Source organism: Oncorhynchus tshawytscha, linkage group LG13 (assembly GCF_018296145.1).
Source record: "Oncorhynchus tshawytscha isolate Ot180627B linkage group LG13, Otsh_v2.0, whole genome shotgun sequence".
NCBI classification, from domain to species: Eukaryota; Metazoa; Chordata; class Actinopteri; order Salmoniformes; family Salmonidae; genus Oncorhynchus; species Oncorhynchus tshawytscha.
Window position 1 is genome coordinate 39,632,297 of NC_056441.1, and position 19,026 is coordinate 39,651,322.

Below are 19,026 nucleotides of genomic sequence, written 5' to 3' on the forward strand. Positions count from 1 at the left end.
GGAACTGATTGAATTCGCCCAGAATTAGGGTGTCGGACTCGGCCCGGAATCAAAATGAATGACTGCCCAGAATCAGCCCAAGTACATCGGGCCGTTTCCTCTACCCAAATTCAGCTAACATCTTACCAGAATCTCCCCAGAAGCTGTCCGATGCAAATTTAAATAAATGTATACAAAATTACCCAATTTAGTCATTTTAAATACTACTATTATACATACAAAGTATACCCATCCACAAAAACTGAGGAAACACCATACACCCGGTGACCGTGTCAGCGGGCATGCGCCTGGCCCGCAGGACCTCCCCTAACTCAGACGATGCTGTGTCAATTGTGCATCGCCTCATGGGTCTCCTGGTTGTGGCAAGCACGGGACTCGAGACAGCATCTGTAGCAACGCAGTTTGTACTGCGATGCAGTGTCTTAGACTGCTGTGCTACTCGGGAGTGTAATGAACACAAAGGGAGACAGAGAGCTGGTTTCAAGCGCAGGGCGCAGCAGGTGTTTATTGGTAAAGGACCACATGAGGAGGCAGGTAGCTGGGTCCAGGGGCAGGCAGAAGGTCATACACAGGGGGTCCAAAAAGGCAATAGTACAGGCATGGAAAAGGCTTGTAACGTCATCCGGGAGATCAGGCAATAGGTTGATAACAGGAAATCCGATAGGCTAAAGTACAGGCAGGGAATAGGCAAAAGGCATTGTTAGTGAGGCAGGCAGAAACTATCATACACAGGAGGAGTAAATCACGGGAAAAACAGAGCTCCGAATAGAAGTGTGTCACAAAACAAACAATACCTCACAATGACGGGGATGCAAAGAACTGAACTATATAATGTGTGATAATGACATACAAGTGTGTGAACAGGTAATCAAAATTCAGGTGATTAGGATCTGGAGAGTGAGCTGCGTTCAGGGGATCTATGTGCTTGAGAGTGTGAGCTGGAAAGTGGACTGGAAAGTGAGCTGTGTCCAGGGGATCTACGTGTTTGAGAGTGAGTTGAAAGCAGATGTTACAGGGAGGCTCCATCCACAAAGTTTTTAATGCTTATCAATTGCCTTGCACAAAGTATAAAAATTCTAAAATACTACACAGGACTCTTAAAGAATTTCATTTAAATGTTAATTGTATTTTTTGATCACAGAAACAATTAGAAAACATGGAAAAATAAATAATGAAATGTTAATTATTTAAAGCAGCCCTCATCTGCCAGAGAGTGGTCCCAATCCGCCGAGCCCCAAGAAATACATTTGGGCCAAGTAAACTCTCACCGGAATTCGCTCTGACTATCTACAGTACTCTGATTTCAGAGCACTCTCCTCTGAGTGTAATGAATTTATGAGCGCTCAACCCCCATTGAATATGACTGGTGTCAGTAAACTTCAGCAAAAGAGCGTAATTTACAGTCACAGTTACAGTCACCAACGCTCTGGAAAACTGCCTAACCAGCTCTGCTAGGGCGAGTAAAATGGTCAGAGTGGTCTCATTTGTGTCTGGAAGTAGCTAGCAAGCTAGCCAACGTTAGCTTGGGTGTTTGACTGCCATAAGATCAGAAAGCCAAAGGCTGGAGTGTCCAGTGTGCGCTCCGAGAGCGAAAGTTCTGAATTTACAAACAGACAATCTGACTACGCTCTGAATTTACAAGTGCACTCTGGCACTCCAGATTGAATTTAAGAACACACCCAAAGTTGTAAAATGTTTAGCTAGTCATTTGTTATGCTAACTAGCGAGCAAGAGGTTGCATAGCAACAGCATCAACTTCCGGTAGACAAGTGAAGAGACAGTATGCTCAACTGAAAGCATACTGTTCGTTTACAGTATACTAAAATTAACTATGTAGTATATACTCATTAAGTGTGCAGTATACGTATGTTAGTATGGGTATTCGCACGCAGCTCTGGTTAACTCTGCCAGGAGGCTGAAACTTGGCTGCAAGTGGCTCTTCCAGCAAGACACTAACCCCAAGAACACATCATAATCTACAAATAAATGATTAATTGACCACAAAACCAATATTTTGCAATGGCCATCTCAGTCTCTTGACTTGAACCCCATTGAAAACCTGTGGTTTGAATTGAAGAGGGCAGTCCATAAACACAGACAAAGGATATCAAGGATCTGGAAAGATTCTGAATGGAGGAATGGTCTAAGATCCCTCCCGATGTGTTCTCCAATCTCATAAAACATTTTAGAAAAAGGCTCAGTGTCATTATCCTCGCAAGGTGAGGTATTGAAAACAGGGATGACAATAATTTTGACCCCTATCTTTAAAAAAATAAATATATTACTTGTTAAACTAAATGTATTTCTCTGAACAATAAAACAACATCATTTTCAAATGTTTTTGAGCATACAATAGCTCAGTATTTCGAGCTAGCAGTATATCGCTGCAGCTGTACATAGTCTATCGGTAAATAGCCCACCCAATTTTACCTACCTCATCCCCATACTGTTTACATTTATTTACTTTTCTGCTCTTTTGCACACCAATATGTCTACAATGTACATGACCATCTGATCATTTATCACTCCAGTATTAATCTGCAAAATTGTAATTATTTGCCTACCTCCTCATGCCTTTTGCACACAATGTATATAGACTCTCTTTTTTTTCCTGTGTTACTGACTTGTTAATTGTTTACTCCATGTGTAACTCTGTGTTGTCTGTTCAGACTGCTATGCTTTATCTTGGCCAGGTCGCAGTTGCAAATGAGAACTTGTTCTCAACTAGCCTACCTGGTTAAATAAAGGTGAAATAAAATAAAATAAAATAAATACAAATATTATTATTTTATAGTCTTTTTTTTGCTCATCTTTATCAAGTGTGCCAATAATTTTGGACCTGCAGGATACGTATCATTTTTTTAAACTGAAAACAAAAAGAAATTACATAAAAAGAAATCTCTTGTGCCATAAATTGTGCTAATATATTGTACACAAATGAATTGAATAAATTAAAATTAGTCTCTAATTACTCTTATTTTCTCTAACTCACAAACTAATTCTAAAATCTTTAAGGAGCGCAAGGTATTTTGTTTCATTTCAAAAAAGCATAACATTTTATAAAAGCAGAATATTTCAGCCACCTTACATTATTCAGCCTTGCAGGCAGCTTGGTGGTTTTCCTGGCCCTCTGCTAGTGGTGGTGCATCCTGGGACAGTTGATATTGATTGTGCCATTTGCTGAGGAGACAGACCGAGAAACATTAGTACCCAGCTCACCCCTGCTGAAAAACACATTAACTGCCTGCATTGGGAGCCCTGTCTCGTAACCATGGCAAAGCATGCAGGGAGCAGGTAGGGGTATTAGGGGGCAGCGGGTTCAACACACAGTCTCTCTGGGATTGTCTCTCAAGCTCTCTCCCTGTTTCTCTCCAAATCCCACACAGAGGCACGTACAGGGTCATGCGCACACACACACATACAATTTGTATGTATTTTTCTTATTCAGGCTGCTTCCATCACTCATATGTTACCACATACCTCTTATCTCCCTTAATCTCCATACATCAATCTTTTTCCTGTCTATGGAGACATGAGAACAAAATATAGAGGTAGGGAAAATAAAGGGGTAGCAAATCAAGTTGTGCGAAAATAAGAAAAGTAGTGCTTGATATACTGTATTTTCATTATTTCTACAGTTATAGATCTATGCCATATTATTTTATACAGAAGCTGTAAAAGTTCTCAGCTATACTGTAGTGATCCTCCTCCCTAATGAGCCACCTAGCAATTCCCACCAAGTGGGTTAACCCTATTGGCGTGATGCGTAGGGGGCTTGCTTTTCACGCCAGTGATACCTGTTCATGACCCACTCCCTCCATTCGCTACATTGGTGTCAGAAGTGGGATGGTGGACATGAGGCCATCGAAACGCACGGCCGGACGTGTGAGGGGACTGAGGTGGTCAAAGCACGGGACAAGCCTTCCCAGTCCGAGGGGGTAGTGTAGCGATCCTCGCTAACAATTCCTAAGTGGGTTAACCCTATTGGTGCAATGCATATAGGGTGTTTTCTTTTCACGCCAGCACCACAGGTTTATGTCTCTGTCCCTCCGTTTGCTACTCTCACTGATCTTTTAATTAATGTTATTATCTAAAATTTTGCAGTTTCAAGAACACAGGTACATCTAGCAATTAATAACTAATTAATTGATGAGATATACATTTTCATGATCCAAAGACCAATAGATCTAGCAGGGATGGCTGCTGTTGGCACTGTACAAAACATTCACTCTCCATCATGGACAGATCATCAGTAAGAGAGGAGAGAACTCGGCGGAAGTGGACGCTGATGGGGAGCGTGAATATAATGACGGGGGAATCAAGGAGAATTGGAATGTTGTCCAAAATAATATAAAACGGAGCAAAGAAGCAGACAGTGATGAGAATGTCCCTTCTTATCTTGTAGGAGTACATTTTGTTTGAAAATAAGAATTTGTTCTTAACTGACTTGCCTAGTTAAATAAAGGTAAAATAAAAAAATAAAAAGTGATGAAAATATAACATGTTGCAATTGTGGTGGTAACCAATACGCCACCTATTTGGAATGCCCAACAAGGGTGAAAGAGAATGAGGTGACCGATGTTAGGGCCTTTAAAAGGGTTGAGGGTTCAAATGCTGCTCCTGAATAGTCCATGGTGGTGGATAGGCATTCACTGAAGGCTGCAGGGGTTGCCGTTCAACGGCAGAACCCAGATATGTTAAAGGTACAGAAGGTGGACTTTGTGGCCTTTATAGCTATGGTGATTAATGGCACTGCCAAGGTGGAGAGGAAGTCCTGGAAAATAGACATCGTTGTGGATGCGGCGGAATGTTTCCTGGGACTGAAAGACTTCTTGGCAGAGGACTTGCATGGAGTATTGTCACAAGCCTCTCAGGTGAGAATTAAACATGAATACATTATTTAACCTTTATTTAACTAGGCTAGTCAGAAAGAAGGGCGATATGGGGATTTGAAGGATAGAAGAAGTGGGTGTTTGGGGTTTTTGGTTTTGTCAATGTGGTTTTTATTGTTTTATTTTGGGTGGATTTAAGTTTGTTTTCCCTATCATGTATGGGTTTTATTTTTACCTTGTTTTTTTCAACGTCGTCCAGTTGGTGGCGGTAATACATATTTTGGGGTTGTAGCATGTCCAGATCATCCAGAAGAAGCCCAAGCGTTTTCCCAGGCTTTCAAAGGAAATTAATCTGAGATATGATGTTATTATGCTTCTTTTTTATTTTATAATAATTGCTCAAGGAAAGAACAGGGGTCATAGACAACAGCTTATTTATTTCAGGGAGCGGAAATGAAAAACGTTGTTCCACTTCCCCTTTAGTCGATAGGAAATCAGCTTTCACTCGCCACAACGTCCGGTTGAAATTCAAATCGCTAGCTAGCTAAAAAATTACAACAAAGGCCGATTAAACATCTGGCGACTTTCATGACAAACGATATCTGATAGAAGTGTAGACAGCACCAGCTACGCGAGGATTGTACCAAGGTGAGGCGTGTGCTATTTTCATTAAACTAGTTTAGCCTGCTTGAGATCCGGGGCTGTCGTAAGCGATCGAGCTAATGCTAGCTACCTAGCTGGATATGCTACGTAGTTTGCTAGCTTACTTTAAAGTAAATTTACTTAGGTAGCTAGTTCACCCCGGTCGTAGAAGATGAATGTGATGATGCTTCGAACATCTGGTAAAGTTGGCTAACTAGCTACTAGTAACCAAAACAGTCACTGAATCAGGATACTACTAGCTAGATAGATTTCAGTGTCGCGTCAATGCATCAACTTTAGTTTACTTATGGAGGAGAAGACTGTCATATCAGATTTTGTTTATTGTGCACCTTTCCATACACATAATTGCAACGTGACCTATCACAAAATGAAGAAACTGCAATTGGTAAACCATCTATGTTTACAATGTGCATATTACAAGACACGTTAGGCTGGACACATTACATTTTTAACAATACTTTTTCTGATAAAACTAGTTCATTGCATCCGCCATGGAGCCCAGTTTCATAATATTACAAATATGTCCCAGCTGTCTGCCGTAGTTTGAAGTAATCACGAAAAAACAGGCCTTATTTTGGGGCATTTTCCCGGCTCCTAATAGTTATATTGAGCACCGTGGCACCAACTCGCCTTCCGACCGTTCTACTCACATTGTTCTAAGTCACGCCGCCTGCTTCGCTGTTGGCAATGCCCACGTTGGTAGTAAAAATGTACACCACAACACATTACTCATGTAACTACTTCCTTGTTATGCAGACATACTCAAACTTTGCACCATCGAGGTGCGGATGTTTACTTATTACAAAAGTTATTTTTCATGTTTCGTCCTAAGAACAGATTGTAGTGGTAAAATAAAAAGGGATACATAAATGGAATTATAAGCGTCACTCCAGTCAGAAGAGACCCTGCGAATGTTCAATTCGCTAACGTTCTTTTGCCATGTTTCATCCTTGGGGGAATTTTGACTCATTCTATTGTCCAGCCTAGACATGCTAGATACACTTTCTCGTGCCCACATATGCCAGTTTTATGAAGGGGTGCGTGCACAAAGAACATTTTGTTTTGTATTGTAACCTTCTCGATATGACCTTTACAGTGGGAAGCCCTAAGTAGTTCACAAGACCTCCTAGGAAGTGAGCTGGAAGGAAAGAAAGAAGGAGCCAGGTTGCAAGAAAACAGATGAAAGAAGAAGCAACAATGTCGGAAGAAGGGGCAACAATGTCAGAAGAGGGGGCAACAATGTTGGATGAAGGGGCAACGGCGTCGGAAGAAGGGGAAGGGGCAACGGCATCGGAAGAAGGGGAAGGGGCAACGGCTTCAGAAGAAGGGGCAATGGCGTCGGAAGAAGGAGCAATGGCTTCGGAAGAAGGGGCAATGGATGCCACTGGTAGTGAAGAGGAGTCCGATGAGGCCTTGTCTAATGGCAGCCCCATACCACCTAATAGGGGAAGGGGTAGGCCCAAAGGATCAGGCTCCAAGAAACCTAAGATACTGAGGGTACTAGACAAGCAGCCACGGGGCAGGCCACGTAAAGTGGTTGACCCTAATGCTGTTTCAGCAGAGACAACTGCACCTTTGAAGCGTGGCCGGCCCAAAAAAGTTCAGCAAAAAAAAAAAATGGGTAGGCCGAGGAAGTACCTGCTGTCACCCGAGGAGGAAGAGGAGAGAAAGATACTGAAAAGCCAACCTAAGGGACCTAGAGTGTGGAAGCCGCTAGGAAGGCCGCGCATCCATCCCCGCGGGGATCCCCCCGCCACACCCACCTCTGCCGAGCCACGGAGAAGAGGCCGTCCACTCAAGGCATCAACAGGTAGAGGTGCCCACTTACGGAAGAACCCACCTCCAACTTCTAAAGTTTCAAAGCCCCCCGCTAAAGATGATTCCCCGCGAAAGAGTGGCCGCCCCTTAGGCTCCTTCAAAGCCAAGAGAGCAGCAGAGACGGATAGGTCCAACAGTTCACCCTCAGCCAAACAGGGTTGCACTGTTTCTCCAATAGTAAGGCTTTACCGCTGCTCCAACGGTAAAGCAAATGTGTTTGATGAAGCTGCCTTCCAAGCCCAGAGGCAAAAAGGCAGGAGAAAGACTGTGAACGTTGATTATACAGCATATGATTCAGAGGAGGAAAATGAAGATACACAGAGAAATGAGGATGAAGTCTTTTCTCTAGTAGAAGATGACGAAGAAGAGGAAATTAAACCACGCGATGGTCATGGCAAGGCTAGTAACCCTGGTAAGTTAGCGGCAGCTATTAAGAAAAAAGAAGTGGTTGTTCCTAAGAGGGGGGGCAGAAAGCCTGGCTCAATCAAAAAGGTTGTAAAGTAAAAGGAACCTGGGCGGAGCAGACTGAACGAGTATCAATAGCATCTTGTAAGATGTTTTTTTAAACATTTTATTATCTCTTACCCAACTCTTGTTTTCTCAACTAACCTATGTGTCTGTTTGCTCTTGCTGTTATTTTTTATGGTTTGATGCCTTTGTGGAAACCATGTGGAAAAAACAAGTACTTTTTGTACTTCCTTGGTCATCCATAGCTTGAATGATGTGAAGACAATTTCATTGACCGTTGTTAATCTTGTATTGTTCTGTTCAGACTTATCCCATTTAGATTTTTTCACTGGTACTGTCATTGATACAGTTTCTAATTCCATACACATCCTATAGTTGATGATATTCTCATTGAGGTTTGTTAATCTTGTATTGGTCTGTGCAGATTTGTCCAAATAAGCTCAAATGGTTTTAAATCAATTGAATTAGGTAAGTATTTTGTTTTTCGTTTTTTATCTCTCCTTAAGCTCTGTAGTTTTCGAATGTCTTCTAATTTTATTTGCCTTAATTGCCAAAGCTTTGAATGTAACAACTTCCCCCTTCCCAGCTATCTTTGTTTCGATATAGATGTTGTTAGTTTCACTATCATGGCACCCTTTTACCTATAAAGTGCACTACTTTTGACCGAAGCCAAAAGTCAAAAATAATGCACTATAAGGGGAATATGGTGCCGTTTGGGACGGTACTATAATCATAGTTTTCTTTCACTTGGTTCATTGCATACTTCACCTTGTGGAGTCAAGACGGTAACTGTAAACTTCCAATCCATCATCCTTAAGATTTCTCTTAGAAGATGTATGGTTATTGACTATTGTGATGGTTTTGTTTGCCAGTATCATCCTTGTAATTCACTCATCACTCCTCACAGTTCTTTTTAAGACTTTTTATGTCAGCTCTTTTTACTTGTTTTTTATCACTTGGCTTTCATCTGAAGTGGATGCTTGGTTTCACAGACTCTGGGTGATGATGTGTGTAAATGTTCAGATTGTATGTTAAACATGTCTTCATCTAGCCTGGTATTTGTTTATTTAATTAATTATGTGCTGGACCATGATATCAACAGTTCATACTGCATTACAACTTCGTAAATTATGTAATATAAAAATAGTAATTGAGGTACACAACAGCATCTATCATTTGTATGAATTCATGTTCCTGTGACCAAAGCTTGCTAGTTTCATGTTTTCAACTTGGTCTGTTCTTATGCTATGTTGCTTGGATTAATACAATGTTCTTCAAGATGCAGTTAGAACTATAGAGATACATACTGTAATTTTTACCTATGTATTTATCTCTGTGATCAGAAACAGGTCTGTGAAACCTCCCCAACGTTCATTTGAGGGTAATGTGAATTTCAGTTTTTTTAGAGAGAGCAAATATTTAGAAAGTTTCGTGTAATAAAGTGAAATGTCAAACTTTGTTTTTGTTGATGTTTTTTAATCTCAATAAAACCTCATATGACTTAATTTGTCTTTATTTGGTATTATTGTAAAACTTAATTGTTTGAAAAGCAGAATGTGGTGAATAAATGGAAGATTTGATAGAAACATTTATTCCTGGCTGGTCAGGATCAAAAAGTCAGTGGTGGAATGTTCACACAGTTTATTGGACCGAGCTCAATCCATAAGTAATACTGACGTCTGCAGAGTCTGACTCAGCCGAGTTCCCCGACTCTACCCAACGTTTATTGACAAGATTATTCCCGTCATTCTTAGTTTAGCTAAATGGTATAGTCGTTGTGCATTCTCAATGGACATTCGGGTCTTTTCGTAAATTCGCTCTGGCTATCTACAGTACTCTGATTTCAGAGCACTCTCCTCTGAGTGTAATGAATTTATGAGCGCTCAACCCCCATTGAATATGGCTGGTGTCTGTAAACTTCAGCAAAAGAGCGCCATTTACAGTCACAGTTACAGTCACCAACGCTCTGGAAAACTGCCTAACCAGCTCTGCTAGGGCGAGTAAAATGGTCAGAGTGGTCTCATTTGTGTCTGGAAGTAGCTAGCAAGCTAGCCAACGTTAGCTTGGGTGTTTGACTGCCAGAAGATCAGAAAGCCAAAGGCTGGAGTGTCCAGTGTGCGCTCCGAGAGCGAAAGCTCTGAATTTACAAACAGACAATCTGACTATGCTCTGAATTTACAAGCGCACTCTGGCACTCCAGATTGAATTTAAGAACACACCCAAAATTGTAAAATGTTTAGCTAGTCATTTGTTATGCTAACTATGTAGCAAGAGGTTGCATAGCAACAGCATCAACTACCGGTAGACAAGTGAAGAGACAGTATGCTCAACTGAAAGCATACTGTTTGTTTACAGTATACTAAAATTAACTATGTAGTGTATATACTCATTAAGTGTGCAGTATACGTATGTTAGTATGGGTATTCGCACGCAGCTCTGGTTGCCTCTGCCAGGAGGCTGAAACTTGGCTGCAAGTGGCTCTTCCAGCAAGACACTAACCCCAAGAACACATAATCAACAAATAAATGATTAATTGACCACAAAACCAATATTTTGCAATGGCCATCTCAGTCTCTTGACTTGAACCCCATTGAAAACCTGTGGTTTGAATTGAAGAGGGCAGTCCATAAACACAGACAAAGGATATCAAGTATCTGGAAAGATTCTGAATGGAGGAATGGTCTAAGATCCCTCCCGATGTGTTCTCCAATCTCATAAAACATTTTAGAAAAAGGCTCAGTGTCATTATCCTCGCAAGGTAAGGTATTGAAAACAGGGATGACAATAATTTTGACCCCTATCTTTAAAAATATATATATTACTTGTTAAACAAAATGTATTTCTCTGAACAATAAGACAACATAATTTTCAAATGTTTTTGAGCATACAATAGCTCAGTATTTTTGTTATTTATTTTATAGTATTTTTTTGCTCATCTTTATCAAGTGTGCCAATCATTTTGGACCTGCGGGACGTATCAAAATAATTTACTGAAAACAAAAATAAATTACATAAAAATAAATCTCTTGTGCCATAAATTGTGCTAATATATTGTACACAAATTAATTGAATAAATTAAAATTAGTCTCTAATTACTCTTATTTTCTCTAACTCACAAACTAATTCTAAAATCTTTAAGGAGAGCAAGGTATTTTGTTTCATTTCAAAAAAGCATAACATTTTATAAAAGCAGAATATTTCAGTCACCTTACATTATTCAGCCTTGCAGGCAGCTTGGTGGTTTTCCTGGCCCTCTGCTAGTGGTGGTGCATCCTGGGACAGTTGATATTGATTGTGCCATTTGCTGAGGAGACAGACCGAGACACATTAGTACCCAGCTCACCCCTGCTGAAAAACACATTAACTGCCTGCATTGGGAGCCCTGTCTCGTAACCATGGCAAAGCATGCAGGGAGCAGGTAGGGGTATTAGGGGGCAGCGGGTTCAACACACAGTCTCTCTGGGATTGTCTCTCAAGCTCTCTCCCTGTTTCTCTCCAAATCCCACACAGAGGCACGTACAGGGTCATGCGCATACACACACACATACAATTTGTATATATTTTTCTTATTCAGGCTGCTTCCATCACTCATATGTTACCACATACCTCTTATCTCCATACATCAATCTTTTTCCTGTCTATGGAGACATGAGAACAAAATATAGAAGTAGGGAAAAGAAAGGGGTAGCAAATCAAGTTGTGCGAAAATAACAAAAGTAGTGCTTGATATACTGTATATTTTCATTATTTCTACACAGTTATAGATCTATGCCATATTATTTTATACAGAAGCTGTAAAAGTTCTCAGCTATACATACTGTAGTGATCCTCCTCCCTAATGAGCCACCTTACAATTCCCACCAAGTGGGTTAACCCTATTGGTGTGATGCGTAGGGGGCTTGCTTTTCACGCCAGTGACACCCGTTCACGACCCACTCCCTCCATTCGCTACACTGGTGTCAGAAATGGGATGGTGGACATGAGGCCATCGAAACGCACGGCTGGACGTGTGAGGGCACTGAGGTGGTAAAAGCACGGGACAAGCCTTCCCATTCCGAGGGGGTAGTGTAGCGATCCTCGCTAACAATTCCTAAGTGGGTTAACCCTATTGGTGCAATGCATATAGGGTTTTCTTTTCACGACAGCACCACAGGTTTATGTCTCTGTCCCTCCGTTTGCTACTCTCACTGATCTTTTAATTAATGTTATTATCTAAAAGTTTGCAGTTTCAAGTTAACAGTCTCAAGAACACAGGTACATCTAGCAATTAATAACTAATTAATTGATGAGATATACATTTTCATGATCCAAAGACCAATAGATCTAGCAGGGTTGGCTGCTGTTGGCACTGTACAAAACATTCACTCTCCATCATGGACAGATCATCAGTAAGAGAGGAGAGAACTCGGCGGAAGTGGACGCTGATGTGGAGCATGAATATAATGGCGGGGGAATCAAGGAGAATTGGAATGTTGTCCAAAAGAATATAAAACGGAGCAAAGAAGCAGACAGTGATGAGAATGTCCCTTCTTATCTTGTAGGAGTACGTTTTGTTTAATTAGGAGCAGCTGATTGGATTGCCAATTTTGAAGAATCCATTTGAGATGTCAAAACTGGTGGAGAGAGTGCTGGGTAAAGTGAAGGCTGTGAAGATCACTAGAGGTGAGCTTGTTTGGATTCTTTGTTCTTCTGAGTTTTAGAAGGAATGTGTCTCACCCGAGTTTGATGTGTCCTGTGTGTCTCTTCGGAACAGGGCACCCCTCACAGGGGTAATATCTGGCGTTTCACTGGAAGTCGATGTTGCAGAGATTAGTAATATTCCTGGAGTGATTGATACCTGTCGGATGAATTGTGGGGTGTATGAAGAAAAAGTGTTATTTTTGGAATCTCTCCCTACTCAAGTGCATTTGGGATATACAAACTACAGAGAGAGCATTTGTTCCAAGACCAATGCAGTGTGATCACTGTAAAGCTTTTGGACATGTTTCAAGTGTTTACAGAAGGGAGAAGCCGAGATGTCCAAGTTGTGGAAAAGATCATATCATGTGTTTTAAGGGTGGTGGCGGCGGCAGGGTAGCCTAGTGGTTAAAACGTTGGACTAGTAACCGGAAGGTTGCAAGTTCAAACCCCAGGCCGTCATTGAAAATAAGAATTTGTTCTTAACTGACTTGCCTGGTAAAATAAAAAGTGATGAAAATATGACATGTTGCAATTGGGGTGGTAACCAATACGCCACCTATTTGGAATGCCCAACAAGGGTGAAAGAGAATGAGGTGACCGACGTTAGGGCATTTAAAAGGGTTGAGGGTTCAAATGCTGCTCCTGAATAGTCCATGGTGGTGGATAGGCATTCACTGAAGGCTGCAGGGGTTGCCGTTCAATGGCAGAACCCAGATATGTTAAAGGTACAGAAGGTGGACCTTGTGGCCTTTATAGCTATGGTGATTAATGGCACTGCCAAGGTGGAGAGGAAGTCCTGGAAAATAGACATCGTTGTGGATGCGGCGGAATGTTTCCTGGGACTGAAAGACTTCTTGGCAGAGGAGTTGCATGGAGTAATAATTGCCTGGAGTATTGTCACAAGCCTCTCAGGTAATAGAGCCTGAGAATTAAACATGAATACATTATTTAACCTTTATTTAACTAGGCTAGTCAGAAGAAGGGCGATATGGGGATTTGAAGGATGGTGTTTGGGGTTTTTGGTTTTGTCAATGTGGTTTTTATTGTTTTATTTTGGGTGGATTTAAGTTTGTTTTCCCTATCATGTATGGGTTTTATTTTTACCTTGTTTTCTTCAACGTCGTCCAGTTGGTGGCGGTAATACATATTTTGGGGTTGTAGCATGTCCAGATCATCCAGAAGAAGCCCAAGCGTTTTCCCAGGCTTTCAAAGGAAATTAATCTGAGATATTATGTTATTATGCTTCTTTTTTATTTTTTTAAATAATTGCTCAAGGAAAGAACAGGGGTCATAGACAACAACTTATTTATTTCAGGGAGCGGAAATGAAAAACGTTGTTCCACTTCCCCTTTAGTCGATAGGAAATCAGCTTTCATTCGCCACAACGTCCGGTTGAAATTCAAATCGCTATCTAGCTAAAAAATTACAACAAAGGCCGATTAAACATCTGGCGACTTTCATGACAAACGATATCTAATAGAAGTGTAGACAGCACCAGCTACGCAAGGATTGTACCAAGGTGAGGCGTGTGCTATTTTCATAAAACTAGTTCAGCCTGCTTGAGATCCGGGGCTGTCGTAAGCGATCGAGCTAATGCTAGCTACCTAGCTGGATATGCTACGTAGTTTGCTAGCTTACTTTAAAGTAAATTTACTTAGGTAGCTAGTTCACCCCGGTCGTAGAAGATGAATGTGATGTTGCTTCGAACATCTGGTAAAGTTGGCTAACTAGCTACTAGTAACCAAAACAGTCACTGAATCAGGATACTAGCTAGCTAGATTTCAGTGTCGCGTCAATGCATCAACTTTAGTTTACTTATGGAGGAGAAGACTGTCATATCAGATTTTGTTTATTGTGCACCTTTCCATATACATAATTGCAACGTCACCTATCACAAAATGAAGAAACTGCAATTAGTAAACTATGTTTACAATGTGCATATTACAAGACACGTTAGGCTGGACACATTACATTTTTAACAATACTTTTTCTGATAAAAACTAGTTCATTGCATCCGCCATGGAGCCCAGTTTCATAATATTACAAATATGTCCCAACTGTCTGCCGTAGTTTGAAGTAATCACGAAAAAGCAGGCCTTATTTTGGGGCATTTTCCCGGCTCCTAATAGTTATATTGAGCACCGTGGCACCAACTCGCCTTCCGACCGTTCTACTCACATTGTTCTAAGTCACGCCGCCTGCTTCGCTGTTGGCAATGCCCACGTTGGTAGTAAAAATGTACACCACAACACATTACTCATGGAACTACTTCCTTGTTAAGCAGACATACTCACACTTGGCACCATCGAGGTGCGGATGTTTACTTTCTACACAAGTTATCCTAAGAACAGATTGTAGTGGTAAAATAAAAAGGGATACATAAATGGAATTATAAGCGTCACTCCAGTCAGAAGAGACCCTACGAATGTTCAATTCCATTCATATGCTAGTGTTCCAGCTTAGGTAACGTTCTTTTGCCATGTTTCATCCGTGGGGGAATTTTGACTCATTCTATTGTCCAGCCTAGACATGCTAGATACACTTTCTCGTGCCCACGTAGGCCGGTTTTATGAAGGGGTGCGTGCACAAAGAACATTTGGTTTTTTATTGTAACCTTCTCGATATGACCTTTACAGTGGGAAGCCCTAAGTAGCTCACAAGACCTCCTAGGAAGTGAGCTGTAAGGAAAGAAAGAAGGAGCCAGGTTGCAAGAAAACAGATGAAAGAAGAAGGGGCAACAATGTCGGAAGAAGGGGAAGGGGCTTCGGAAGAAGGGGAAGGGGCAACGGCTTCAGAAGAAGGGGCAATTGCGTCGGAAGAAGGGGCAATTGCGTCGGAAGAAGGGGCAATGGCGTCGGAAGAATGGGCAATGGAGTCAGAAGAAGGGGCAATGGATGCCACTGGTAGTGAAGAGGAGTCCGATGAGGCCTTGTCTAATGGCAGCCCCATACCACCTAATAGGGGAAGGGGTAGGCCCAAAGGATCAGGCTCCAAGAAACCTAAGATACTGAGGGTACTAGACAAGCAGCCACGGGGCAGGCCACGTAAAGTGGTTGACCCTAATGCTGTTTCAGCAGAGACAACTGCACCTTTGAAGCGTGGCCGGCCCAAAAAAGTTCAGCAAAAAAAAAAAATGGGTAGGCCAAGGAAGTACCTGCTGTCACCCGAGGAGGAAGAGGAGAGAGAGATACTGAAAAGCCAACCTAAGGGACCTAGAGTGTGGAGGCCGCTCGGAAGGCCGCGCATCCATCCCCGCGGGGATCCCCCCGCCACACCCACCTCTGCCGAGCCACGGAGAAGAGGCCGTCCACTCAAGGCATCAACAGGTAGAGGTGCCCACTTACGGAAGAACCCACCTCCAACTTCTAAAGTTTCAAAGCCCCCCGCTAAAGATGATTCCCCGCGAAAGAGTGGCCGCCCCTTAGGCTCCTTCAAAGCCAAGAGAGCAGCAGAGACGGATAGGTCCAACAGTTCACCCTCAGCCAGACAGGGTTGCACTGTTTCTCCAATAGTAAGGCTTTACCGCTGCTCCAACGGTAAAGCAAATGTGTTCGATGAAGCTGCCTTCCAAGCCCAGAGGCAAAAAGGCAGGAGAAAGACTGTGAACGTTGATTATACAGCTTATGATTCAGAGGAGGAAAATGAAGATAGACAGAGAAATGAGGATGAAGTCTTTTCTCTAGTAGAAGATGACGAAAAAGAGGAAATTAAACCACGCAATGGTCATGGCAAGGCTAGTAACCCTGGTAAGGTAGCGGCAGCTATTAAGAAAAAAGAAGTGGTTGTTCCTAAGAGGGGGGGCAGAAAGCCTGGCTCAATCAAAAAGGTTGTAAAGTAAAAGGAACCTGGGCGGAGCAGACTGAACGAGTATCAATAGCATCTTGTAAAATGTTTTTTAATCATTTTATCTCTTACCCAACTCTTTCATTGTTTTCTCAACTAACCTATGTGTCTGTTTGCTCTTGCTGTTATTTTTTATGGTTTGATGCCTTCGTGGAAACCATGTGGAAAAAACAAGTACTTTTTGTACTTCCTTGGTCATCCATAGCTTGAATGATGTGAAGACAATTTCATTGACCGTTGTTAATCTTGTATTGGTCTGTTCAGACTTATCCCATTTAGATTTTTTCACTGGTACTGTCATTGATACAGTTTCTAATTCCATACACATCCTATAGTTGATGATATTCTCATTGAGGTTTGTTAATCTTGTATTGGTCTGTGCAGATTTGTCCAAATAAGCTCAAATGGTTTAAATCTATTGAATTAGTTAAGTATTTTGTTTTTCGTTTTTTATCTCTCCTTAAGCTCTGTAGTTTTCGAATTGCTAATGTCTTCTAATTTTATTTGCCTTAATTGCCAAAGCTTTGAATGTAACAACTTCCCCTTCCCAGCTATCTTTGTTTTGATACAGATGTTGTTACTATCCCTATCATGGCACCCTTTTACCTATAAAGTGCACTACTTTTGACCAAAGCCCCATGGACCCTGGTCAAAAGTAATGCACTATAAGGGGAATATGGTGCCGTTTGGGACGGTACCATAATCGTAGTTGTTTTCTTTCACTTGGTTCATTGCATACTTAACCTTGTGGAGTCAAGACGGTAACTGTAAACTTCCAATCCATCATCCTTAAGATTTCTCTTAGAAGATGTATGGTTATTGACTATTGTGATGATTTTGTTTGCCAGTATCATCCTTGTAATTCACTCATCACTCCTCACAGTTCTTTTTAAGACTTTTTATGTCAGCTCTTTTTACTTGTTTTTTATCACTTGGCTTTCATCTGAAGTGGATGGCTTGTTTTCACAGACTCTGGGTGATGTTGTGTGTAAATGTTCAGATTGTATGTTAAACATGTCTTCATCTAGCCTGGTATTTGTTTATTTAATTAATTATGTGCTGGACCATGATATCAACAGTTCATACTGCATTACAACTTCGTAAATTATGTAATATAAAAATAGTAATTGAGGTACACAACAGCATCTATCATTTGTATGAATTCATGTTCCTGTGACCAAAGCTTGCTAGTTTCATGTTTTCAACTTGGTCTGTTCTCAACTTGGTCTGTTGCTTGGATTAATACAATGTTCTTCAAGATGCAGTTAGAACTATAGTGATACATACTGTAATTTTTACCTATGTATTTCTCTCTGTGATCAGAAACAGGTCTGTGAAACCTCCCCAACGTTCATTTGAGGGTAATGTGAATTTCAGTTTTTTTTTAGAGAGAGCAAATATTTAGAAAGTTTCATGTAATAAAGTGAAATGTCAAACTTTGTTTTTGTTGATGTTCTTTAATCTCAATAAAACCTCATATGACTACTTTTATCTTTATTTGGTATTATTGTAAAGCTTAATTGTTTGAAAAGCAGAATGTGGTGAATAAATGGAAGATTTGATAGAAACATTTATTCCTGGCTGGTCAGGATCAAAAAGTCGGTGGTGGAATGTTCACACCATTTATTGGACCCACTTGGTGCTTATCTCATTAGCATCATGGCAGCAACATTAAGACTTCTTAAAATGTAAAAATAAAAAATCTAAACCAAAGAGAATTACTACTTTATATAAATAATATAAGGTGGAGAACATAGATAAATGGTTGGAGCTTAAGTAACTTAATGTAAAGAACATAACATTCTAAAGACTGTAGAATGATTTAGCGCTGGAGTCTATACAGTGCAATCAAAGTATTCAGACCCTTTCACTTTTTACACATTTTGTTACGTTACAGCCTTATTCTAAAATGGATTAAAAACATATTTTTCCTCATCAATCTACACACAATACCCCATCCTGACAGAGTGAAAACAGTTTTTTTTGCAAATGTATTACAAATTAAAAACAGAAATACCTTACTTACCTTACCTTATAAGTATTCAGACCCTTGGCTATGAGACTAGAAATGGAGGTTCAGGTGTATCCTGTTTACACTGATCATCCTTGAGATGTTTCTACAACTTGATTGGAGTCCACCTGTGGTAAATTCAATTGATTGGACATGATTCGGAAAGGCACACATCTGTCTATATAAGGTCCCACAGTTGACAGTGCATGTCAGCAAAAACCAAGCCATGAGGTTGAGGAATTGTCCATAGAGGTCCGAGACAGGATTGTGTCGAGAAACATCTGAGGAAGGGTACCAAAATATCTTTGGAGCATTAAAGGTCACCAAGAACACAGTAGCCTCAAATCATTCTTAAATGGAAGTAGTTTGGAACCACCAAGACTCTTCTTAGAGCTGGCTACCTGGCCAAACTGAGCAAATCGGGGGAGAAGGGACTTGGTCAGGGAGGTGACCAAGAACCCGATGATCACTCTGACAGAGTTCCTCTGTGGGAATGGGAGAACCTTCCAGAAGTACAAATATCTCTGCAGCACTCCACCAATCAGGCCTTCATGGTAGAGTGGTCAGATGGAAGCCACTCCTCAGTAAAAGACACATGACAGTCCGCTTGGAGTTTGCCGAAAGGCACCTAAAGGACTTTCAGACCATGAGAAACAAGATTCTCTGGTCTGATGAAAACAAGATTGGACTCTTTGGACTGAATGCCAAGTG

At 41.1% G+C, this 19,026-nt stretch overlaps 2 protein-coding genes and 1 long non-coding RNA gene across 5 annotated transcripts; 2 read left to right on the forward strand and 1 right to left on the reverse strand.

Moving 5' to 3' along the window:
- Nucleotides 1-328: 328 nt before the first annotated feature.
- On the reverse strand, nucleotides 329-14,760 carry LOC112264913. 3 transcript variants are annotated; one of them, XR_002955694.2, is made up of 4 exons: nucleotides 14,640-14,760; nucleotides 10,994-11,085; nucleotides 3,089-3,180; nucleotides 329-665 (listed from the first exon to the last, which is right to left on the reverse strand). It is a non-coding gene; the product is annotated as an uncharacterized LOC112264913 (long non-coding RNA). The 3 variants fall into 3 exon arrangements; XR_006078619.1 differs by lacking the exon at nucleotides 14,640-14,760 and adding an exon at nucleotides 13,566-13,800; XR_006078620.1 differs by lacking the exon at nucleotides 14,640-14,760 and adding an exon at nucleotides 13,566-13,800 and having other exon boundaries at nucleotides 10,989-11,085.
- On the forward strand, nucleotides 5,157-9,286 carry LOC112264912 (chromosomal protein D1-like). The gene is made up of 2 exons (XM_042295728.1): nucleotides 5,157-5,480; nucleotides 6,592-9,286. Exon 2 carries the CDS (start codon nucleotides 6,675-6,677, stop codon nucleotides 7,815-7,817), a length of 1,143 nt encoding a protein of 380 aa, XP_042151662.1. The 5' UTR covers nucleotides 5,157-5,480; nucleotides 6,592-6,674; the 3' UTR covers nucleotides 7,818-9,286.
- On the forward strand, nucleotides 13,798-17,788 carry LOC112264914 (zinc finger CCCH domain-containing protein 18). Its single transcript, XM_024441832.2, has 2 exons — nucleotides 13,798-13,980; nucleotides 15,098-17,788. The coding sequence occupies exon 2, from the start codon at nucleotides 15,181-15,183 to the stop codon at nucleotides 16,297-16,299; it is 1,119 nt and encodes a 372-aa protein (XP_024297600.2). The 5' UTR covers nucleotides 13,798-13,980; nucleotides 15,098-15,180; the 3' UTR covers nucleotides 16,300-17,788.
- The last annotated feature ends 1,238 nt before the right edge of the window (nucleotides 17,789-19,026 follow it).